Here is a 26776-nt window from a genome sequence, read left to right on the forward strand (position 1 = left end):
TTGGCTGCTGCCACCGAGCCGCGGTGAAAGGAATAGTGGAGCATACGAGTCCTCTGGCCGCTCACGTTGCTCCATTGATTCTGTGCCTCGGCATCTTCACTCACACCAGTTTGGCCGTGGCTCCGGCCTGACCGTCGGTGCCTGCTGCCGGTGGATGAAGATCGTTCAGCATGCTCGCACCGCTGATGCATGCCGTGAGGGCATCCACGCCTGCAACTTGCCCAACCCAGCTGCGCCTGCCAAAAGGGCGGCTTCTCACTTTTTCTCACTAAACAAATTTCGTTCTTGTTCTGTATTAACCATGTCACGTGCTGAGAGGCATGTGAGGACTACCTAGGTAGGTATAGAGGGCTACGTAGGTGTCAAAGTGCCCGCGACCTGGGGAAAAAAAAAATAGTGTGTGTAATAATACTATCAATACTCTAAAGCGTGGAGGACAGACATGATGAGTTTCCACGTGGTGGCGAAAGCAGCCATCTCAATACCTAAAACACCAATGGCTTACATAATTCAAACCACCTCAACACCACACTCGCACCATTTACAGCTGCTGTCCTCTGAACTATACCTCAATTTTCCATTCTTTTGGCTGCATATAGTATCGCAATTCTTCTACGCTCCTTCTGAACTATCCACAGCCAACTCGCCATCAGATATCACCAGGTACTAACCCAACTTCATGTAGACAGTGGACACAATCACTATGAAATCGCCCACACAAGTTGATAACCCTCCCAATGGCAGCCAAACAGCCCGCAGACCTCATCCCAAACCCATTCATCAAGAAGCGCAATCTCCAATGGACCCTCTCTCCGCCCCATTCCCCGATCCCGTCCTCTTCCTCTCCCCAAAACGCCCCATCATCTCCAAAATCCAACACCACCACCAACAACAATAAACCATCGCCACCCACAACGGCAGCAATAGAATCCGGCAAAGCCCACACCACCAACCCCCTCGCCCACTTCGCAGCGCATCTAGAAAACCACATCCTCCCCTCCCCAACTCCGCTCCTCCCCATCGGAAGCTACGCTTCCCTCTACGCAGGCTCCCTCACGAGCCAATCCTCCCACTTCGTCATCCACCAACACGACCACCCCATCGCCGGCCTACACTACGACCTACGCCTGCAAATCAACCCCAGCAGTAGTGTATCCTGGGCCATAATGTACGGGCCCCCCGGAGACCCAAACAGCGTCCGTCTCAATCGCAACGCCACCGAAACGCGTATCCATTCACTCTGGAACCACCTCATCGAAACTGCATCCCCACAAACGGGCTCCCTCTTAATCTGGGACACGGGGACTTACACCGTTCTCCCAAGGAGGAGTAAGCATGCGCCTAGAACAGATCCTTCGTCCCAGCCGAGTCCAGAGGACGAGGAGCGCTCGCAGCAGGAGCTACTAGAGGCGGCGTTTCACAGCCGCAAGATACGGCTTCAGTTGCACGGGTCCAAGTTGCCAGAGACATACGTTTTGAATATAAGGCTCACGAAGAGGGAGGACGCGGAGGGCAGGGCAAAAAGCAGCAGGGCGCCGAGGAGCAAGCGCAGGAGAGTGAAACGAGCCGACCCGGAGACGAGTTCCGAGTCTGATGACGTTACAGATGCTGCTGATGATGAGGATGAGGAGGGAAATACCCTCGCTCCGAAAGGTAGAGAAGCCGGCGGGCAAGCGGTGTCCGCTCTAGAGACAGAGCTGCAGGAACTGGAAGACGCAGAGATTCGACGAACAAATGCCTACCCAGGCGCTTCCAATACCATTGGTAGCATTCACCAGAGGAAATGGTATCTCTCGCTAGATAGAAAAGCATGTGGGTTCCAGGAACGGTTGGAAGGGGGCAAGACTGTTTGGCAGCTTCCATCTACGTCAGCTTCTTCCGCCTCCACATCTGACACAAAGGGCGAAAAAGACGCAATGCAGAGGCTAAGCTTTCCTTTTTACGTACGAGGCGTCGAACACGAACGTAGTGTTGTGACTGCCCGAATAGGCGAGGATGTCATGCGTGACGAGGATGTTCGAGGTTTCGTACGAAGAAAGGGCTGGCTGCCAGTGTTGAATTAGCTGTATACATGGCATGACTTACGAGAACTGCCATGAGTCATGAAATGAAGGCGCCCCAGCACCAGGCCCTATGGAACTTTGTTTTTTTTTCTTCAAGTGGTATAGTATCTCGTATCGGTATATTATTACCAAAAAAAAGATTCCCCAAACGAGAGTTCAAATTTTCACCCGGCCTTTACAAATCAAATAGCAAGATACAGTACAATAAGCCGCAAGATTTCAAACCGCCTTCCCAGTCCGTAATCGCAAACGCCAATTCATGCATGTACAAAAACTCTTGCTATGCCTTCGTGTTCTCGTGTACAGAAGCTTGTCATGCCCAACTTTCCTATCACCTCGAAAAACTCAGATTGAATCCCATCCTATTGTACACTCTTTACAGCTTTTCCACAGGCGTTGGCGCAATTCGTCTCTTCTTTGGCTCCTTGATCTCTTCCTTTTCACTTTCGCTAGCATCGCGCTTCGTGCCCACAATGCTTCCGGCAGCACTTCTAGGCGTTTCGGGTGGGGTTGTGATGGGGACGCCTTGGGCCTTGGAAGAATTGGTTGCCGTTAAGGCTGGGACACTGCCTGCAATAAGAGGCGGATTGCTCACAACGCCCGTAGGAACTGACGAGGACTGTGTTGCAATTGACGATGTGGAGTTAGAGCGTGTAGGCGACGCTGGTCGTTGTGATCCGGCAGGCGCTGTGGCCGGCGGTGATGGAGCTGTGAATGAACTAGATGAGTTTCGGTGTTGGTGATGAGACCCATTTGGGAAAGGAGACGGAGGTGCGAAGCTCGTTGTGGGCGTGGGGGTTGGTGTGTTTTGATTTGAGGCCATGGTAGATGAAGCCGCTGTAGGCTTTGGAGGTCCAACTTCCCCCTTGTAAATTTCTCCCAACTCCCCGCTTGCAAACGACAGAGTTGAACAGAATCCGTCCGACGATGAAATCACCAGGGTAAGGCCATCACTCGACCTGAGCTACGTTAGTCAATGAAGTCAAGATGTCGGGGGTCTTGAGAGCTTTTTACCAGGCCAAGTCAGTAAAGGTAGCGCAATGCAAATTGCTCACAACACAAATTGGCGTCTTTTGCTGAGTGTCGTATAATAACACTGAATCTTGGGTTGCAACGGCGTACACCATACGGTATGGAAGGGAAAAGGCTGGCTTTGGACCAGGCGTCGATGCGTCGGTGTCTACACTCAGAGGCTTCGAGTGGGAAGCGCTGTTCTCAGATGAAACACTCGCTGGGGGCGGTGGTGGTTCCATTACCGCAGCACCAGGAGATGACTTGGAGACGGGCTCTGGTAACGAGGGCAACTGCTCTTCAGCTGACGAAGTGTCGATGGTGATATGCATCGTAGCAGGAGGCGATGGACGCAGTGTGTAGTATACAGGAGAACATTTGACCACGACAGAAGGCTTCTTGTGGCCTGGCAGATGGGCAATTGGGGGCTTGTTGATACCACCTCGAGTGTAGATATACACGGTATTAATGACTTCGTAGGTCGGTTTGGAATCCTTTTCTGATTGGTGCTGAGTTTGATACTGGCCCGATGGCGTTAGCAGCAGACTGCCGTCGGGGGTAAACGTCAGTCGGCGAAAGAAAGACGTCAATGTCTCATTAGCGTAAAGACTCGCGTTCTTGGTGCCTAGCTGCGGCTTAGGTGAGGCTTCCATGGGCATCACGGCGGGAAGAGGTAGTGTTGGGGCAGGGGAAACGGAACGCCGCGAAGAGAATGACGATCTGCGGCTGTGGCTCACGACACTGGGTGGATTCATCCGCAACGGGATTGATGTGGGAGTGCCGGGCGCTGAAGGAACAGGCGAGCCGACAGAGGTTGCCGACTCTGCCATTGAAAGCTGTGCCCGATGACCAAAGTCCGGAGGGGCAGGACTGCTTGATGATATTCGTCGAGGCGGCAAATCAGCCTTAATGTGGCTAGCCAGACGCGGAGGCTTGTCATCGTGACTGAGCGTATACTGGCCGTCTTTCGTCTTGAGGGAGTAAATATGGACAGATCGATCGGAAGACTGTGTGGCAATGTACTCGTTTAAAGGATCCCAGGTGACGCCCTGGACGTAATGACTATGTTCGGCAATTTGTCTCACAAGAGTTCCTGTTGACTACCATTAGCTTCGCCGTACATCATCATGGTGTGGAATTCCACCGATTTACCGGAGTTGGCATTGTATATTCTAGCAATGTTATCCATGCTTCCAATGATGAAGTGCATGGCATCAGGAGACCAGGCCAAGTCATATATTTCTGCTCCACTAGAACGGCACATGTGTTTCGCCCTCCATGATTCCTTGTCGTCCTGTGTGTCTCCGCCAAAGTTAGAGGGCGGTAGTTCGCTGGGTACCCAGAGAATGACATTGCCGTCGTCACCTGCGGACGCGAGAGTTTCGCCTTTGCATTGCAATCGTTAGACAAGGCTGCCAAGAAAGACGCGTTGCGGTTCTGTGGACAAGTATGCACCAATGCTTACCTTTTGGAGCCCAGCGAACTACATTTACAGCTTGGTTATGCTTGGACAGGGTCGAAAGGTATTCGACTTTTCGCTCCGGCCCATCGGACTCAACCTTCCAAATTCGAATGTGGTTATCACCACCGGCAGTAGCAAGACGACCCCTCCCACCTGGCTCGAAGTGTGCCGAGTAGACAGGGGCGTTTTGGTCGTGCCAATTGATGATGAGCGGCGTGGCCTTCATCGTGATAAAGGCGGATGCTAGGGCGGCCGACCACTGCACCGCATGTGGGATGTGAATTGATGGTGGGAGGTCTTGGGTTTGCGGTTCTCGACGGTAGCTTGCGGTTCGGCTGGCGTCTGGGGAGTGTGTAGTTGCGTGGAGGTACGGAGTACGTCAAGGTGCGTGTAGTATCGAGCTCTCGGAGAGTTGAAATCCAGCTACACTCGACCGCGGTGAGCTCGTGTAGATGGACAAGAATGGAGGCCTTGCGGTAAACAACACGCGATGAGGGAGCAGAGGGAGCAAAAGAGAGTTGGCAAGGTCGTTGCTACAAGAGGGGACAAGGAGGAAACGGATTAGTTAATGGTTGGAAACTAGTTACAAGTGAGGTGAGATGCAGTTGGATGCATAACATTTGAAAACATAAGACGCGAGGGACCTTGGTTGCTTGGGCCTTGTTGCCCACCGAGAAGCCAAGAAACTACGAGCTACGGTTGGAGCCAGCCTGGTTGACGACACCCACTTGGCCGGACGATGGCGAGATGGATTTGATGCATCGATGGGCGCGGGGGCCATCAGACGCGCAGCCAAATGCGAGTCTTGGTGGCCCATCCTCTGTACGTACAATGTACACTTTCTTGCGCAAGAGTGATGTGCACCCGGTACGGATCAGTCACTGGGCAGTCAGATCCAATATTGATCCATTGAATCCGACGTGGCGCGTGAGACGTGCGCCCAAGAGTGAACGCAATGTGCACCGCAATGTGCACAAAGACGGGAAGCCAGCCGGCCAGTCCAGGGCGTTTGAGGTGGGGTCTGGTCTGCTCAACCAAGTACGGAGTACGTTTGGTGGTAGAGACTTCAACTGTTTTAATGTAATCTTGGTCCAAGGACATTGAAACATTTGACCCTCCCTGCACGCTGCATCTGCGCCCTGGCTGACAAGGCGGAAGAGATCTGCAGTTTCGTGGCCTGGATCCCTGGACACAAGAATCAGACTCGCAGCCCGCAGCCCGACAACGAGTCTCCTCCAATTATCTAGAATAGCCACTAAGAAATTTATTAGTAAAAGCACTTTTAATATTTTTAAAGCTTTATAAGTAAGTAAATAAAATAATAAAAAATAAATAAAAATTATTTATATAAATTTTAAGTAATAAATAATTTATTGAAATTTTAAAAACCTTTTTTAGTATATTATTAAGCTTAATAATCAATAATAAAATATATGAGTTTTAGTGTAAAATGGGGCTTTGCTCGGAATTACCTACGACCCACTGTAGTTATCTCATGGCAACCCGCAATCGCCAGTCGACCACGGGCGCCTAGCGAATCGGTCTTGGAGAGCCGCCCAAACCATGCCCAGATGCAATCTGAGAACCAACACAACTGAACACTCTGCCCCCAGCACAGCCAACGTGCACGCCGTCAACAACAAACCTGCCAATCTACCGTGGCGAGCAGCCGCCCGACCCGATCTTCGCTTCGCCTTGTCCATGCTACAACAACATGCCACATTACTCGACCTACTACTCGTGCCACGCCCCACCATTAGGTAATTCAGCTACAGAAGCTCTCACCACCTATGGTGGTGCTTATTAGTAAGGCGGGTATATTAGTAAGGCGAGCACTCACATATAAATATTACTATTAAAAAATAAAATAATATTAAATAAAATAAATAAAATAATAAAATAAATTTTATAAAATATATTATATAATATTATATAATAAAAAATTATAATTATAATTTTATATATTTTAATTAATTAAATATAATTTTTATTAAATTTTAATTAATTAAATATAATTTTTATTAAATTTTAAATGATAAATTAAATAAAAATATAATATTAAATTATAATATGAAATAAATATATTTTATATAATTTTTAAATATTATTATATTACTTATATTTATTTATTTATTTAGGTACTCTAAAGCTATTATAGCTATTCTAGTACTTCTACATGTAGTTTAAGTGGGAAACCCTTTATATAGGAAGAAAAACCCCCTCGCTTTTATTTTAGGTTATTCCCGCTCTACTATAACCTATAATTATATAAAGCGTATTTTAAATTATATAGGTTAAAGGTACCTACTAGGCTAGCTATTCTAATAGCGGTTTATTAAAGCGTATATAGTAAAGATTTAAGCTAAGTTTAGGTTAGCTTTAATATATTAGTTAAATAGCTATTCTAATATTTAAGTGTTTAAGGCTATCTTATAGTTTTCTTTAAGTATTATATTATATTATACTATTTTAGGCCTAACGTAATACTATATCTTAAATATTTTTAATATAATTAATGTATTATAATAAACTTTACTTTATCCTTACTTTTAAGGCTACTTAACTAAGCTTAGCTAGCTATTACTAGCTATTTAAGGCCTATTATAGCCTTTATAAGAGCTTTAAATTAAGCTATTAATTTTCCTTTCTTTCTTTCTTCTTTAAACCCTTAATTTTCGTACGTATAGCCTCTTTTTATAGCCTTTAATATTAAGCTAGCCTTATAATTAGACCTCTAAATGTATTGTATTTTTTGTAGTTTTTACTATACTATATTGTATTATATTGTAATGTAATATATTACAATACATTATAAGATAAGAATACCTATAAATGTATTATAAGGCTAAAAAATATCTAATATTATAAATAAATGCTTACATAAGCATATTATATATTAAAATAAAGCTAAAAATCACGTGATTTTAAATCTTTAAAAATTAACTTTAAAATGTGGATATAAAGCGAGATATTAAGCTTTAAAGTTATGTCTTAAAATAAAAAGTAAGTAAAGTGGGGCGAATTTTCAATTGCTTATAACTCTTTAATATGATAACTTATAATAGTAAAAAGTGGATTGTTTTAAAGAGCTAATTTAGCTCGTTTTAATGATATAAAATTTTTCCTTATAACCCTTATAATTAGCCTTATAATTCTAAGTTAAAAAAACAAGGGTCTTTTTTACTTAAAATACATTTATAAGTATTTTCGTAATGTAATGTAATGTATTTAAATACAATACACGAAAATACAATACAATACAAAATACAATATATAATACACTTGTATTTACTATATTTGTAAGAGCTCTGCTTATAATAGCTTTTAGCTCTCTTTATAAGCTTATTAAAGCCGTGCCTATATTAGCTTATTTTCTAGGCGTTTTTTAGGCGAATTTAGCTAACGCACGTTATTTTTCTAGGCTTTTTCTCGTCTCTTATAACTCTTATAAGCTTTTTTTAATTTAAGGTAAGTTCTTACTTAACGCTAGGCTAATATTAGGCGTCTCTCTCTCTTATCTTATTTACTATTTTTAATTATATATTAGTTTATTTTACTTTATACGTTTACTTAACTTTAACTTAACCTTAATATCTTTTTATTAATATTTTATAAAAGCTTATTATTTTTAAAATAATTATACTTAATATTACCCTTAAGGTACGTCTTAATTAATTAATTAACTTTAATCTAATAATAGTATTAAAAATAAGGCTACTATTAGCCTAGCCTTAATTACTTATAATAATAGTAATTAAAAGAAGTTATTAGCTATTATAAAGCGCGTTATTAAGTTAATATTAGCCTTAAGTATTATTTAAGAGAAGATAAATAATTTATTATAATAGTTACTTATTATTATAAAGAAAGCTATTACATTTAATAATAATACTAGCTTATCTTTAATACGTTTTCCTTATTATTTTCTTATATTATTATTTATAGCTTTATTAAAGTTAATACTTACTTAAGAATTATAATCTAAGTATAAGTAATTTAATAAGGGTATTAAGTAATAAGTAAGGCACTATTTACTTGTCTTTAAGCTTAAATCTATTATTTAAGGGGGAGAATACTTTAAAGAAGAATAATATAGCCTAATATTATTAATTAGGTTTTTTTATTATTATACTATTAAGTTAAGTTTAGCTTTAAGCTATAATTTACTATTATAATAAATTAGGTTTCTTTTATTTAATTATTTTTTATATATTAAACCCTAGTATTACCTTAACTTAAGTTTAACTTTAACTTACTCTTAATATTATTACTAGCTTATATAGCTTATCTTTTTATAAGTAATATAATAAGATAATAATAGGGAAGCTTACCTATATTTAATAGCTATTAAGTTAAGGTTTATATTAAGTTAGTATTTCTTAAGACCTAATAAAATTCCTTATAATTCTTAAGCTAGTTTTATAATTAGCTATTATTATATAATAGGTATTTAATAATAATATAGTATACGTTCTTTACGTTTATTTTATATTAATATAAGGGGAACTTTACCCTAAAAACGCGCTACTTATAAAGGAATTTATTAAGACTTATATAGCTAATATATAGCTATATTAAAGTTATTATTTTATATTTTAATAGGTTTAAGTATATTCTCTTACCTTACTTAATAGATTTAAGTTAAGATACGTTCTTTATTACCTTAACGTTTCTTTATAGGTAATAATTTCTAGCCTTATAATACTAATAGTAGAATTTATATTACTAGTTTACCTATAGCGCCTCTTATATAATACTATCTTAGCTTTAAGTTTATAGCTGTTATATAATTTCTTTATTAGGTTTTCTTTATAGTTTACGCCTTTATTTAAGCACCCTTACTATAAATACATATATCATATAAATTCGGCTTAATATCTCTAAGTCTTTAAGCTACTATTTAAAGCGCCTTTTTATATAATTTAAATAAAGGTCTAGCAATAAAATAGCTACTTTTACCTTAAACTAAGGGATTAAGGTAACTTTAAACGCCCTAATAATAGCTTAAAAATATTCTAATTATTTACTAGTAAGTTATTACGTAATACCTCTTAGCTTATTATATATCTTTATTAGTTTATAGTATACACTTACTTTATAAGTAATAATAGATTAAATTACTTAATTATATAAGTATTTAGCTTCTTTATAGGAGTATTCTTAAGCGAATACTATAAGGGAGATAAGAGTAAGCTTTTACTAGGTTAACTTATTCTTAATCTTTATTTAATATTTATTTTAGGTAAGCTTTTAATTAAGCTACACGCTTAAAAAGTATACTTTTATAATTATTAGTAATATCTTTATATTACTAAGGTAAACGCGTATTATTATTAGCGTTTATATATAATTAAAGTGTATAAGCTTACTCTTTACTAGATTAAAGTGAACTTTAGCGTTTATTACTTAATTTACGCATGTATTTTAAGTGGTTTTAAGGCGTTATTACATTTAGTTTAATATCTTATTAAAGGCTAGAATATTTATATTATTAGTAAAACCTATAATAAGAATACCTAATACTTTTTAAAGTCGCTTATAAAGTAAGGTAATATAAAGTAAAAATAGTATTAATAAAAGTAGTAAACCTTATAAGATACCTATTAGTATTTAATAAACCTAAAATATTTATTCGTTAAAGTATAAGCGGCTTATTTTTAACTTAATTATAGCTTAAATAAACGTAATTATCTAGTAAAAAAGCCTTATCTTTAAAAGCATTTAAATAAGTTTAAGGTAATTAATTATATTAAAGGCACTATTAATATTTAGCTAAAGAAGTAAGGTAATATTATACTAGCTTTAAGCTATTTTAATTACTTTTATTATAATCTTAAGCGCGATTTTAATAAACCTATCCCTTTTATTTTTTATTTATAGGTTTAAAAGTATTACCTTTACCTAGAGCATTGGAAGTAGTGTAGTTTTGTAGTTTTTAGTGAATTTTAGTGTAGTGTAGTGTAGTGTAGTTTTACTACACTACATTACATTTTAAAAATTAGTGTAATATGTAGTATTAATTAATTTATAAGCTATTATTAGCTAATATAATTAGTAAGCTAAAATAGAGCTAAATTTACTTACTAATATTAGTATTAGTAAGCAGGGATTAGCTAGCTTAAATAAGCTAAAAACAGGGATTAAAAAACTAATAAAAATATAAAAATAAGAGAAAGTATAAGGGAAATTTAAGGGATTTATATTAGGTAAGTAAATATTATTTTATATTATAATTATAATAATAATTTACTTAATTTAATAAAGGAAAAAAATCCTATTATTTATATATAAATATTTTTTAAAAAAAGAGATTTAACTTATTACCCTATAACTTAAATATAAAAATATTAAATATAAATTTAAATAACTCTTTATATAGTTAACTTTAAATATTACTTTTTAAACTTTTATAAAGCTAAAATTTCACTCTTTTATATAAAATAAAAAATAATAATAAAAAAACCCTTTTAATATTAAATTAAGTATTAGAATCATAAATATTTTCCTCCTCTTCTTCTTCTTCTATATTCTCACTAATATCTATATAATTAGACTTAGAAATATCCTTATTTTTATTAGAATTATTTAAAACTTTATTCTAATCTTCTTCTTCCTCTTCTTCTTCTTTTTCTTCTAAATTTCCACTAGAATATAAAAATAAATTATAATATCTCTTATTTTCCACTCTTTTATTCTTATTTTTAACCCAGTTTTTTAATAATAAAATAATTCGAATATTTTCATGTAATAAAGCAGTTCTTCGCTTAGTAATAATATTAGTTCCCTGGTTAAAATTCCCTTCTATAGCTCCTAAAGTAGCTGGAATAGCTAAATATTTTCGAGCTATTATAGAAAGAATTGGGAAAGATTTAGTGGAATTAGCCCACCAAATAAATATATCTTACTATTAAAAGTTAGCTTATAATTATAAATGTATAAATAATATTATAAAGATAAAAAATACCATATCTTCTTTAAAATTAAGCTTTAAATAACTAGAAATCTCATTTTTTCTAGTTTTTTTAATAGCTTTAGTTTTTTGCTTTAGAAATAAGTTATTAAATAAGCTAGGCTTTTTTTAAAGCCTAATATTATTATAAGAAGCTGAATTAGCTGGTTATTGTAAATTAACTTTAATTCGAGTATTATTTGTATTTTTAGTTGATTTTTTAGAATTAGAAGAAATTTCTTCTAATTCTATATAAGAAATTACTTTATTTTTAGGGTCTTTTATATATTCGTAATAGGTTCTATTATATAATTAGTTATTAAGAAATTTAAAATTTATATTATATATAATAAATTATAACTTACTCTTTATATTCGGCTTTTAAGTCTTTTAATAGTTAATTAATAGTATTAGAATTAATACTTAATTGATTTTTAATTGATTATAAATTAAGTCTAGGGTCTAATATAGTAGTAAATAAATAAGGCTTCTAAAAATTATAATTACTATTAATATTCTTAGGAAAATAGTAATTTAATTTATATAAGCCTTTTTTTAAAGCTAAAATAAAGACCTGAACTAATAGATTATAAGTATTTAACTATAAAATAATTAGTAATTTAAAATAAAATTATAAAATTATAGAACTTACATTTTTAAGCTAACTTTTTTAATCTTTTAATATATCTTAAAGTAAAGTATAAATTCTTATTAGAAAAAAACATATTAAACTTATAGTATTATAAGATTAGCTTTATAATTGTGTTATAGGCTAATTAAAAATCTCTAAAATACTTGTTAAAGTATTTAAATCAGCCCATTCTTACGTAGTTAAGCTAGCATCTTTAAAAGCTACTAAATTCGTTTTTTTTTGTAATATTTTAATAGGTTCTGCTAATAAAATAGCTGTGTGAAGCATTTTATAGGTTGAATTCCATCTTATTGCGTTTGCTAATATAAGTTAAGTTAGTTATTAATACTTATTATAACTTATTAATGTTGATAATAATATTTATAAGCTTTAAAAGCTTGAAATAATATTTATAAGCTTTTAAAGCTTTAAATAATATTTATAATATAGAATTAATAACTTACCTAATAGTATTTTTGTAAGATTACTATTTCTAGTAATAAATCCTTTATCTTTAGCTTCTTTTAAAGCTTCTAACTATTGTAAATAAAGTTATTAGTTATTTTTAATAAGAATAGCTATTCTTTTAACTTTTCCAATAATTCCTATTTTATAATTAGCTTAAATTATATAAAATAACTTAAAATAAGTAATATAAGTTATAATAAATACCTGGAATTAAATTATTAAATTTTATTCTTTTTTCAGCAGATAAATCGTTAAATTCTTCGGTAGAATAATGTAAAAATTCGCTATTTATATAATCTTCGATATTTTCGGTATTTATTGTTTCGTTAATAAATATAAATATTATATCTTTAGCCACTATATTTAAAATATGGGCTATACATCGAATATCTAAAGGCTTTTTATGCCTTTTAGAATATAAGTTTAAAAAAGAAGATAAAAAGGTGTTATTATTAGAACCGTTATCTCTAGTAAAGCTATAATTAAAAAGTTAGTAAATTAATATTATTTTATATATAATTATAAACTACTAACCTTGTAATTTTTTAGGGCTTATATTATATTTAGTTAATAATTCATTGAAAATTAAATTAATTAAATGGCCGGTATAGCTAGTAGGTAAATATTTAAATCCTTAATATATAATTAGCTTTTAAATTATAATAATAATAATAATAATAATATAAATATAAGAATACTTACCAATTAAATAATATTCTAAGTCAAATTAGGGGTTTAACCAATTAGCTATAACCCCTAAATATAATTTAGAATTAATAGAAGTCTAAATATTAAGTTAAATAGATATAAAACCTATTTTATTAACTTAATTTTGAATTTTATTTATTATATTCTTTTTTATATTAGAATGTAATATTTTCATATGAGATATAAGGCCTTTATAATGAAAAAAGCTAATACTATAACTAAAATAACTTAATATTAGTATAATATATTATATTTAAGTTATATATTAATATAATAATATAAACTTACTTATAATAATAACTTAAAAGCTTTTTAAAGCTTTCACTAGTTATAATAGTAAAAGATAGGTTATTTTAAAGCATAAATTTAAGAGCTAATATAAGAGTAGTATCCTTAGAAAATCCATTACTACTACTAGTAATAGTATTATTTCTAGGTCTTTTATTACTTCTTAAAAAGCTAGAAAAGCTAGATTCGATTGAAAAGTCGGAAATTAAAGGTGATTCTGTAATAGCAGGGACTATTTATAAGTATATTAGTAAATTATAAATTTATAATATTATAAATATATAAATTAATAATATAATAAAACATAAAATAATAAAAGAAGTAACTTACTAGTTATTTTATCGTTTTCTTCGGCTTTTAATACTGTAATAGTAGGATGTTTTTTCCTATAATGTGCTAAACCATTAGAGGACTGAAAACGGCTAGCTAGGCAGGTAAAAGTAAAGTTACAGCTTGGCTAGCTGCAAAAAAAGGTGATTTCTCGTGGTTTTTCTAAATTAACTGCTAAAACCTCATAAGAAAAAAGGTTATGTTAAATAATATATGATTTTGTGCGAAATTAATAGCTTTTATCATTTATATAGTCTTTTTTAGTTGAAGTTTACTGAGGAAAGCTTGAATTATCCGTAATAATAAGAGGTGTAATTCTAAGAGGATTTTAATCCATTGTAAAGGTAGGTTTTAAATAATAAAAAGTTTTTATAAGATAGCTTAAATTTAAGGCTATCTAATAATAAGAAAAGTTTAGATAAAAGTTAAGTATTCGTAGAGTTATAAGGGTAAGAAGATTAATGTAGAAAAGAAAGGTTCTAAACTTTAAAGCGGGAGAACACAGTTAATATATAGAATAAATTTACAATATAAACGGTTTTAAAAACCTTAGAATTTAGGCATTTTTTTGATGCCTAACTTACCCCTTAAACATGCATATTCGTGTGGAAAATAATAGAATAGTTTTACGAGAAAATGCAACTATAGTGAAACAGTTAAAAAGGCCGGTGTGCTTATAATACGTTAAAGGCGTTATATTGTGTGATAATATACTATTTTATCACTTAAAACATGCATATACAGCTTATAGGAAATCTTTATATCTTAAAACTTTAACCGAATATAACTCCTAGAATATTAAACTTATAATTATGTAATTAGTATTAAATTAAAGGGCTTTTCAAGAGCTATCAATTAGTTATAAGCTTATAAATTTTAGTTAAGTATTCGTAGAGATTTTAGGAAATAGAAATTATGGCGTTTTTTATTAAAGTGGGGTAAAACGCTATAGCGTTTTACTCTAGTTAACTTACCCTATTAAATACCACGGCTATTATCTTTACAATTAATGGGTGAAATTAAGTGGGGTTAATGTTTTTAGATAGGTAAGATTATAAGCTTTAAAATGATACTACTCTTATTTTTAAACTCCTTTTTTTCATAAAGTTATAATAGTTTTAATATATAGAATAAAAAAAACTTAAGAATAAAGTTTTTAATATTTATATTAATCTTTATATATATAGAATTAATTATATTAAATATATATTTAAGCTTATAAAATACTTTATAATATATAAATTAATAATATATATAATTTTACTTTAATATAAATAATATATATTAATTAAATTAAAAAACATATATAATTATATATAAAATAATTTATATAAATTTTATTAAATATATATTAGATAAAGTTATACGTTTTATATTAATAAGCTATTAAGATAACCTATATAAAATATAAAAATACTTATTACTTATTTTTATAGATTTATTTTAATTAAATAAAATATAAATAAAAACTAAAAATATTTTAAAATATTATTTACATATAATTAAGGTAAAAAAAAATATATTTTAAATTTTTATATTAATTACATATACTATATATATATAAATAACATTTAAAAAGCATTTATTTCTTATTAAATACTTAAAATAAATCAAGTTAATATCTTTATTTTTAGAATTCTTTAAACTTTAATATCTTACTTATTAACTAACTTATAAAGGATATTTTTATAGCATTATAATGAGCTAAAATTATAGTATCTTTTGGTTATTTTTATAAGCTTATAAGTCTACTTTTAAAGCCCTTATAATTACACATTACACTATAAATGTAGTTATAGTGTAGTTAAACTACACTAAAACTACAAAAACTACACTACACTAAAAACTACACTAAAAAACTACATGTAGTGTAGTTTTTTTGTCAATGCTCTGCCTTTACCTTAGTAACCCACGTAATTTATCTTATAATTATAGCCTTTATAACTTTACCTATTACGTTTAAAAGTAATATTAGCCTTTAATTACTTACCTATTTATAATTCTTTAGCTTCTTTACTAGCTTTTATAATATAATTACTTTAATAGTATAAAACTAGGCTAGAAAGTAGGCGTGTTTAAGTAAGCTATTAAAAAGATAAGTAATTACTTTAATAAGGGGTCTCTTATAGGCTTTTAAAAGGCTTATTAATATCTTATTATCTTTAAGAGCCTTCTAGCTTACTATAAATACTAAGGCTATTTTTATTTTAATAGGGTTAATATAGTTTTCTTTTAAAATATAAATAGTATTAAGCTAAGGGAAGATTAGGTTTAAGATAATATTAAGGTTAGCTATAAACTTAAGAAAGAATTTCTTAATAAGAATATTAGCCTTTTTAATATACTTTATAGCTAGTTACTTTATAAAATTATTTAAGTTACCTTAATATAATAATAGAAGGTTAGCTTACTTTAAGGGGGTATAGCTTTAAAGTCTCGCTTATCTTTCTAGTTTTTAAAGGCCTTCTTTAGCTAATAATACCTTTCTTAAGGCGTTCTATTATATACTCTTCTTTTTTCTTTAATTATAATTTAAGTTTAAGCTTTCTTTATCTTATAATAAAGTTATTAGTTTAACTTTATACGTCTTTTAACCTAAGCTCTTTTTACTTTACACGCGACTATTATTATCTTAACTACGTAGCTAGTTTATTAGAATTCCCCTTTAAATTTACCTTTTCTCTTCTTTAAGGCTATTAATTAAGCGATTTCTTATAATTACTTAATAAGCTAATCTATATATTTATTAATCTCTTAGTAGTTTTAAATTAATACTAAAGCTATCTTTAAGCTAAAGTAATATTATATCTTTATAGCTACTAGGTTATCTTTTATCTTCTTTTATATATACCTTAATAATAAGATATTTAATATAGGCTTCTTCTTTTTAAGGTTAATATTAATTAACTATAAGATATAATTAAATTTAATTATATTAAGCGCGCTTAAGTATATTACTTTAAGGCTTCTTATAGCTTATACTAGGTCTATAATACTATTCTTATAGCTATAGTACTATTAGGTAGATTTCTTATATAACGTAATAAGTGTAAGTTACTATTACTTTATTATTTATAAGAGTCTCTTTACTCTATTAAATATTTTATTATAAGCGTCTTATAATAGGTGTTTTTAGTTAAAATTACTAATAAAGACACTTTAATTTAAAGGCTTTATTATCTCTAGTTCTATTAATAGTATTTATTAATTTAAGCCTAATAGCTTTAAATAAAGTGAAAAAATATTAATACCTTTAAGCGTTACGTAGCTTTAATTCTTTTCTTCTTAGGCCTTTTACGTGTTAAGGCTATACCTTTTATTAATATATATAACGTTTCTTTCTTTATAATATACTAGGTAATATTTACTAAGCCTTAAGCTAAAAGGCTAATTATACCTTATTATTTTTTATTCTTATATTACTATTAGGTTAATATTAAAGCTATACTATAATGCTATATATATAAGTGTATTCTTCTTATTAATATTCTAATAAAAAATTTTTATTATTACTAGGTAAAGGGTTAAATAACTATAATTAACACTTTTATTAAAGGGGTATTAGCTAAAAAGTAGCTAGTATATTATAGTATTTTATTTAATTAAGAGTTAATAACGTTATAATAATTATAGCTTTCTAGTAAACACTCTCTTTTCTTTATAATGGGTTAGTCTTTTACTAAGAATAAGTTACTCTTAGCTCTTAGTTTTAAGCGGTATTTATTATTATAATATAGCTTAATAAACCTTACTAAGCGTTTTATTTATACTTCTTTAGCTTTATTCTAGTATTTCTTTAATATAAAGTAAAGGTAAGATTAAGCTAAATATATCTTAAAGTAAAGAACGTACTTTTCTTTAATATTTAATATAATAGTAGAGTAGCTTTCTTCTTCTTTATTATTATATTAGGTAATAGCGTATTAACTATACCTTAATATCGCCTTATAATACTTAGTAATATAGCTTATCTTATAATAATTATAGTATTAATATAGGTTAAGGGTTCTATTATAAGGTTTAATATTAAATATCTTAGCCTTATATATAAGTTTAGTTTAATATAGCCTATTTACTTACTTTATCCCTTTAACTCTTAAAATTAAAACCATTTATATTATAGTATTACTTTAAAGGTAACGCGTTATAGCGCGTATAATCTTCGCGTAGTTTTCTCTATTAAGGTTAATTATAAGGTCTTCTTTTTTAGTATATTAAATAAGAAAGGCCTTTATTATAATACTAAGAATTCTCGTGTAAATTATCGCTTTTAACTTAAAAGTAGCTTAGGTTTAGTTCGTGTTTTCCTTAAAGGAGAAGGTATTATCTTAAAATATAATTATTATATCTCTACTAGGTAATCTACGCGTAGCTACTATTATATTACTTTTTAAGGCTTAATTTATAGCTTTTATTATATCTTTAATAGTTTAATTTTAAAGTGCTTTTATAATTATAATACCTTTAATAATAATTTTATAATACTAATAATTAAGAATAACTAAGAGGGGAGGTTTCTAGGTTTACGCCTTAATTAAGCTAGCTATAACGCTTACTTAAATTCTTTATTAGGTAGTACTATTAGAGCTCTTACGAATATAGTAAATACAAGTGTATTGTGTATTGTATTTTGTATTGTATTGTATTTTCGTGTATTGTATTTAAATACATTACATTACATTAGTAAAATACCTATAAATGTATTTTAAGGAAAAAAGACCCTTGTTTTTTTAACTTAAAATTATAAGGCTAATTATAAGGGTTATAAGGAAAAATTTTATATCATTTAAAAGAGCTAAATCAGCTCTTTAAAACGCCCCACTTTTCACTATTATAAGTTACTACATTAAGAAGTTATAAGCAATTGAAAATTCGCCCCGCTTTACTTACTTTTTATTTTAAGACATAACTTTAAAGCTTAATATCTCGCTTAATATCCACATTTTAAGGTTAATTTTTAAAGATTCAAAATCACGTGATTTTTAGCTTTATTTTAATATATAATATGCTTATATAAGCATTTATTTATAATATTAAATATTTTATAGCCTTATAATACATTTATAGGTATTCTAATCTTGTAATGTATTGTAATATATTACATTATAATACAATACAATACAGTATAGTAAAGAATACAAAAAATACAATACATTTAGAGGTCTGAGTACTATAAAGTGCTTTTTATACTATAGCTGTAATTATATTATAAAGCTACGCTTTTATTATTAAGGTATTATTAGTAATAGCTATAGCTTTAACATAATATTATACCGCTTCCTAAATAGTATACTCCTTAAATAGTTTTTATATACGCTCTAATAAAGCTACTAGAATAAGACTAGCTAGTTTATTATAAATAATACGTTTTTTATTAATAAGTTTATCTTAAATCGCGTTTAGCTTAAGGTTACGTAATACCTATTTTATAAACTATTCTTTACCTATATTTAGGTAATAATAGCTTTATATAAGCCCCCTTTCTCCTTTATTTATTACTATTAATATTATATTCTTCGTATTACTCCTATTATAGCCTTAATATAATATTACGGTAAGAGGTAATTAAGTGTAAGGAATTTAAATCTTAGGTTATTTTTCGTTTTAAAGGCAATCTTAAGCTAGTATTACGGTACGAGAGCGAGAGCGAAAGCTTTTAATAATAATTATATTACTTATAATTTAAAGTATTTTATTATATAAAATTCATTTATAAATTATAATAATTTATTTTTTTAATTTAATTTTAAATAATAATACTTTATAAGAAAAAAATTTTAATAATAATAATAATATTTTATAATAATTTAAAATAAATATATATAATATATATAAAATATTATATATATTATAAAATATTTAAATAATATTATTATAATATAAAAATATTTTTTATTATTTTTATTTAATTTTTAAGTAAAATTAATACAAATTATATTTTTATTAATATTTATATAAAAAAACTTTTACCCTTACTCTTATATTATAATATTAGCTTAAAATTACCTTTAAAACGAAAATAACCTAAGATTTAAATTTCTTATACTTAATTACCTCTTATTATAATATTATATTAAAGTTATAATAAAGGTAATATAAAGAATATAATATTAATAATAATAAATAAAAAAGAAAGAGTGCTTATATAAAGCTATTATTACTTAAATATAAGTAAAGAATAGTTTATAAAATAAGTATTTATTAAGGACTAGCTATATTATACTATTATAAGTATATATCTTTAAAAAGTAAGAATAAACTTAATAAGAAAGAGAAAGAGAAAGAAAGATTTCTCTCTTTTTACTCCCCTTTATATCTTTACTTAACCTATAAATTATTTAAGTTAAGTTTAAGTTATCTTTATATTAAATTTAACTTAAGCTTAAGCTATTAGCTTAAGCTTATAATATACTCTTTTACTTACTTAAGCTCTTTTAATATTTAATTAATAGCTATATAAAGCGTATTATACTCTCTTTTTACCTCTTATATTTATTTATTTTTATTTCTTTATAAAGATAAGATAAGTTAAGTATAAAATAAATCTCTTATAATATCTTCTTCTTATTCTTTATAAACTTTTATTCTTATCTCTTTCTTAGAATAATTTTAAATCTTATTACACGTGTTTTCTTATAGAATTTATTTATTAAGCTCTTAAATTAATCTTTTTATTCTTACGTTAATTTAAAAAAAGAAAAATAATAATATAATTAATATTATTAGCACTCTTTTACTCTCTTTTACTTTATACTTTAAGCGCTATTTAAGTAACTTTATTATAAAAGGTAACTTTAATAAAAACGAGATTTTTAATAATAAAAAGCTTATTAACCTTTATACGTAATATTAAAATTAACTTTTAAATACTAGTTATTATAAATACACTTTTAATCTTAATATAATATATTAACCTTATTATAATACTTATTAATAGTATAATTAAAAGTTATATATTTACGTAGTAAATTCTAAGCTTTACTATTAATAAAAGAAAGTTAAGCGTATTATTACCTATAATAATTATATTATTATTAAGGCTATTAAAAAGAGCACTAATATTAAGGCTTTTTAAGTTAAGTTCTTATATAAGTTCTTTTTTATAATAAAAAAATTTTAGTTTATACTTACTTATACTTACGTTAATTTTAATTTAATTTACACGATTAACTCTCTTATTAAGTTTAATTAAAACTTATTATTTATAGCCTAATAAGTTATTATTCTTAGTATATCTTTTACGCTTATTATTTATTATAAGAGCGCTATTATTTACTAGAATTCTAGCTATTAAGTAATAATTATAGATTTTTATTATAATTAAGCTAGTATTACTTAGGCTTTTAATTAGCTTATTAATAATTAACGTATTAATTATAAAGAATATACCACGTGAGCTTATCTTAAAAGGGTAATTAAATCTATTAGCTTATCTTTTATTAGCTATAATTAGCATTTTATTTATGCTTTTAATATTACTTTATTAGGATTTTCTTATTAGAATTTTCTTTTATTCTCTTTAATTTTATTACTTATTATTAGCTTCTTAAATAATCCCTTAATAATTTTAATAAGCTTATTTTAATTAAGAATCTTTTTTTTATTAATTTTATTATATTATTAGTTACTCTTATCTCTCGCTTAATTACGCTTTTACCTTCTATAACTTAATAGCTAGCTACCTTTACTTCTCGCTTAAATATACTTTTATCTCCTATAATTAAGTAATTAATTACGCTTATCTTAAAGCTATAATATCCCTTTAAGAGAAAAGAGTTTAATATTAATTAAAATTAATATTTTAATAATTCTTTATTAATAAATAAAAGTAAAAATAAGTATAAAAGAAAAGCCTTTAATTATTTTTAAAATACCTTTAATTAAGCTTTATTTTATAGCCTTTTCTCTTATAAAACTAGCTCTTATACTTATAATATATTATTTTATTAGGGTTTTTTATTACGTGTTAATAATACTAATATTAATAGTTTTACTTTTATTAATACTACTTTAAGCCTTTAATTTAATTTTAATTTACGCGTCTCTTATTAAAGGTTTACTTATTTATTAAGTATACTAATTCTATTAACCTATTTAATTTAAGCTCTTTTTTATTCGCTTAATTTAAGGCTAAGAACTCTAATAGCTTTCTCTTAATATTACTTCTTTTTACTCTAATAAAAGTTTTTATTACTTCTTATTAATAGTTTATTTTATCTTATATTTTAGTTAATAAAAATTATTTCTCTTTATTACTATTAGTTTTTAGTAATTTAAATGCTACTTTACGTGAATATCTTATATTTAAGTTAGCTATATATTAGCTCTTTTAGTTACGTTAATTACCTATTAAATAAGGTGTTTTTTTTTTTATATTCTTTAATTATAATATTCGTAATTAATTAATCTAAAAAAATTTATTAGCCTTTTATAGTCCCTTTACTTATATAATTTAAGGCTTTTAAACTATATTACTATTTCTATTACTCTTATTTTAACCTATTATAAGCTCTTATTACTCTTTTTTATTTTAAAATAAGTACTATTATAATTATAGTAGTTTAATGTAACGGTGGCTTAGGTTCTAAGGTATAGTAGGTCTGTTTCTTAGGAAGTAAGTTAGGTTAAATGCTATAGAGTAGCTTTTAAGTAATATTATAATAAGGCCGTTAAGAGTATAACTCTTAATAGTAAAACTATTACTTAGATTAATTAATAGAGAATTAAATTATTTAATTATAGGAATACTTTCTCCTTAAGTATTCGTTTATCTCTTTATTATAATTTTAGATTAATTAGCTTAACTATTAATCCCTTTAAACCTTAATTAATTAGCTTAAGGTTTAATTAATTTAATTCTTTTTAATTAATATATTTAAATATTAACCTCTTTAATTACCTCTTAGGTTACGTAGCTAGTTACGTGCTCTTACCTTCTTCTTATACTTATAAGTTATACTTATTCTAGCTAGTATAGTCTTATCTCGTGTCTTATATAGTATTATTTATAATATTATACCTCTTTTTTATTAGTCTTATTCTTAAGGCTATTAAAATAGGCTAACTTAAGTATCGTGCGTTTTCTTTCTTTTATTATTATATGCTATTATATTAACTAATCGTATCTTAAAATAGCGGTTTAAAGCTTTATTTACTTCTTCTCTTTATTAAAATAACCTTCTTTTTATAATAATTAATAATTTATCTTTATTCTTTATAAAGGCTTACGCTTATTACGCTTATATAGAACTTCTTTAATATAAAGCCTTTATTTCTAATTTAAGTTATTATATAAAGTATATAGTAGATAAGTAAGAGAATTATAATATTATAAGGGTAACCTTTTAATAGCTTTATAGTATTATAAATTAATATTATAAGCTTAAGAGGGAGCTTAAAGAAGCTAAGAAGCGTGCCTTAACCAAGAATTAAAAGGTCTTACGTTTATAAAAATAAAAGAAATTATAGTTTAAGAAAATAATACGTGTAATTACACGTAGTATTAATAATATTAAAGAGTTAAAACGTGTGAAACGTAAGAAAGTAAAATAGCTTTAAAAAACTATAAGGGTTCTTTTTACTTCTTTTAAGAATTTAAATTTTATTTTAGTTTATTTCTTAAATATTAAATTTAATATTAAGTTATTAAATAATGCTTAAAAGATTAATTAGAATGCGTTTCTTAGGAATAAAACTATTTAAGTAACATTAAGTAATTCATAAGATTTTTAGCTAATTTTTAGGTGTTTTTAGAGTTTAAATATCTCTTTTATTTAATGAGATAATAATAATTCTTTATATCTTCTTATACTTTAAGTATTCGTTTAACTTTATATTTATTAGTATCTTTTATTATAATATTTATAGTAATTATAGATTTATTTAATGCTTTCTTTAATAGTAATATATAAAATATAAGATAGATTCTTATTTTATTTAGTAATAATAGTTTATAGTTAATATTTAAGATTTTTCGTTTAATAAGAAATAGTTTAATCTTCTTTTAATTAAGTTTATTATTAGATTACTTAATTTTAATGTTTTTACGAATAAGGTATACTTTATATCTCTCCTTTAAAATTAGCGCTAGTAATCTCTTTTTATTCGCGTAGTATTTTATTTAGTTTTATAAAAATATTTATTTTTATTATAAGTGTTTTTATATTTTTATTATAGTTACTATATACGTGTAACGGTGGCTTAGGTTCTAAGGCACAGTAGGTCTGTTTCTTAGGAAGTAAGTCAGGTTGAATGCTACAGAGTAGCTTTTTGAGCAGTATCCCAATAAGGCCGTTAAGAGTATAACTCTCAATAGTAAGACTATTGCTTAGATTGATCAATAGAGATCTAGACTATCTGACTATGGGAATACCTCCTCCTTAAGTACTCGTCTATCTCTCTATTGTAGTCCTGGATCGATTTGCTCGACCATCGATCTCTTCGAACCTTGATCGACTGGCTCGAGGTTCGGTCGGTTCGATCCTCCCTGGTCGATGTGTTCGAACATCGACCTCTTCGATCGCCTCTTGGGTCACGTGGCTGGTCACGTGCCCCTGCCTTCTTCTTGTGCCCACGGGTCGTGCCTGTCCTAGCCGGTGCGGTCCCGTCCCGTGTCTTGTGCAGTGTCGTTCGTAACATTATGCCCCTCCTCTGTTGGTCTTGTCCTCAAGGCCATCGAAACAGGCCGGCTTGAGTGTCGTGCGTTTTCTTCCTTCCATCATCATGTGCCATCATGTCGACTAACCGTGTCTCAAAACAGCGGTCTAAAGCTTCGTCTGCTTCTTCCCTTCGCCGGGATAACCTTCTTTCTGCGATAATCAACAATCCGTCTTTGTCCTTTATGAAGGCTTGCGCTCGCTGCGCCCGTATGGGACTTCCCCAATGTGAAGCCTCCGTTTCCGATTCGAGTCGTTGTGTGAAGTGTGTGGTGGACAAGCAAGGGAATTGTGATATTGCGGGGGTGACCCCTCAACAGCTTCGCAGCATCGCGGATCAACATTACAAGCTCGAGAGGGAGCTTGAAGAAGCTGAGGAGCGTGCCTTAGCCGAGAATCAAAAGGTCTTGCGTTTGCGGAAACAAAAGAAATTGTGGTTTGAGAAAATGATGCGTGCGGTTGCGCGTGGTATCGACAACGTCGAAGAGTTGGAACGTGTGGAACGTGAGGAAGCGGAACAGCTTCAAAAGACCACAGGGGTCCTTCCTACTCCTTCCGAGGATCTGGATCCTGTTTTGGTTCGTTCCTTGGATGCCGAATTCAGTATCGAGTCGTTGGACGGTGCTCAGGAGATTGATTGGGATGCGTTCCTTGGGAATGAAACTGTTCAAGCAACGTCGAGCAGTTCGTGAGGTTTCCGGCTGGTTCCCAGGTGTTTTCGGAGTTTGGATATCCCTTCCATTTAACGAGATAATGACGATTCTTTATGTTCCCTCGTGCTTTGAGTATTCGTTCGACTTCGTATTCGTTGGTATCTTCCGTTGTGATGTTGGTAGCGATTGTAGATTCATCTGGTGCTTTCTCTAGTAGCGATATATGAAATATGGGATGGATTCTCATTCCATCTGGTAATGATAGTTCGTAGTTGGTATTCGAGATTTTCCGTTTGATAAGGAATGGTCCGATCTTCTTCCAGTCGAGTTTGTCGCTGGGTCGCTTAGTTTTGATGTTTTTGCGAATGAGGTATACTTTATGTCCCTCCTCTAGGATTGGCGCTGGCAATCTCTTTCTGTCCGCGTAGTGTTTCATTCGGTTCTGCAAAAATATCCATTCCTGTTGCAAGTGTTTCTGTATTTCTGTCATGGTTGCTGCATGCGTTGTAGCTGCTGGCGCGTTCACATTCTGTGTCGCATGTGTCTCGATGATAGGGTCAAATCCGTAATTTGCCCTGAATGGTGACATCTTCATGTTGTCAATCTCAGAGCTATTGTAAGCCCATTGTGCTAGTGGTAGCCATTCTACCCAATCATTCTGTTGGTAGTTGACATAGCTTCGCAGATATTGTTCGAGTATTTGGTTCAAGATTTCTGTTTGCCCATCTGATTGTGGGTGGAATGCCGTTGATAAGCTTTGTTTGATCTTCATGGTCTCCATGAGGCATTTCCAAAAGTTTGAGGTGAACAATTTGTCGCGATCCGATATAAGTTTTGTCGGTAATCCGTGCTGTGCGATAACTGTTTTGAAGAACATATACGCCAAGTCCTTGGTGTTGCTCGATTCCTTGTATGGAATGTAGTAGGCGTATTTTGTGAGTTTGTCCACAATAACTAGGATGCTGTCGTAAGCTACTCCTGTCATGGGTTCTTTTGACTTCGGTAGTTTGACGATGAAGTCCATTGTAACAGTTTGCCATGCTCTTTCAGGTGGTGATATCGGTTGTAATTCTCCGTATGGTGCGTGTCGCGCTGATTTTGCTTTGTTGCACGTGTCGCATTTCTTGATGACTTCTTGTACCATTTTTCTGCTTTCTGGGAAGTCGTACGATCTTCTTAGCCTGCTGATCGTTTTCCCTACACCCTGATGTCCGTGTAGTGGGTGCTCGTGTATTTCCTTGACAAGCTGTTCTTGAAGTGTACTGGGAACATACTGCCGTTCATTGTACAAGAAGGTCTTGCCTTCCTTGGACAGATGCGTTTTCGTTTCCCAATTGTCCAGATAGCTGTCATTATTAATGCATGATGCGATCCGATGCATCCATGTTTCATCTGGCTTGACTTGCCAGGTCATGTTGATTTCTCGGGTGCCTAGCACAAGGTTCCCATCCTTGGTGGCGCGTAGCAAGGGTGCATTACTCACTTGCTCATCCGATTTCAAATCCTCTCTTCGGCTGAGCGCGTCGGCCCTTCCGTTTTCGGATCCTTTACGGTATAT

The 26776-nt window shown here is 30.2% G+C and overlaps 2 protein-coding genes across 3 annotated transcripts; one reads left to right on the forward strand and one right to left on the reverse strand.

Moving 5' to 3' along the window:
- Positions 1 to 526: 526 nt before the first annotated feature.
- On the forward strand, positions 527 to 2063 carry J3458_019900 (uncharacterized protein; the record flags this gene model as incomplete). The annotated part of the gene is made up of 1 exon (XM_007815439.2): positions 527 to 2063. The coding sequence occupies exon 1, from the start codon at positions 738 to 740 to the stop codon at positions 2061 to 2063; it is 1326 nt and encodes a 441-aa protein (XP_007813630.2). The 5' UTR covers positions 527 to 737.
- Positions 729 to 5418, reverse strand: CAC2_2 (Chromatin assembly factor 1 subunit). 2 transcript variants are annotated; one of them, XM_066121756.1, is made up of 3 exons: positions 4227 to 5237; positions 3078 to 4167; positions 729 to 3022 (listed from the first exon to the last, which is right to left on the reverse strand). In XM_066121756.1, the coding sequence occupies exons 1-3, from the start codon at positions 4336 to 4338 to the stop codon at positions 2440 to 2442; spliced, it is 1785 nt and encodes a 594-aa protein (XP_065973373.1). In that variant the 5' UTR covers positions 4339 to 5237; the 3' UTR covers positions 729 to 2439. The 2 variants fall into 2 exon arrangements, with proteins under 2 accessions (XP_065973373.1, XP_065973372.1); XM_066121755.1 differs by having other exon boundaries at positions 2164 to 4167; positions 4227 to 4460; positions 4540 to 5418.
- Between the last annotated feature and the right edge of the window lie 21358 nt (positions 5419 to 26776).

Source organism: Metarhizium acridum (genome assembly GCF_019434415.1).
Source record: "Metarhizium acridum strain ARSEF 324 chromosome Unknown scaffold_568, whole genome shotgun sequence".
Lineage (NCBI taxonomy): Eukaryota > Fungi > Ascomycota > Sordariomycetes > Hypocreales > Clavicipitaceae > Metarhizium > Metarhizium acridum.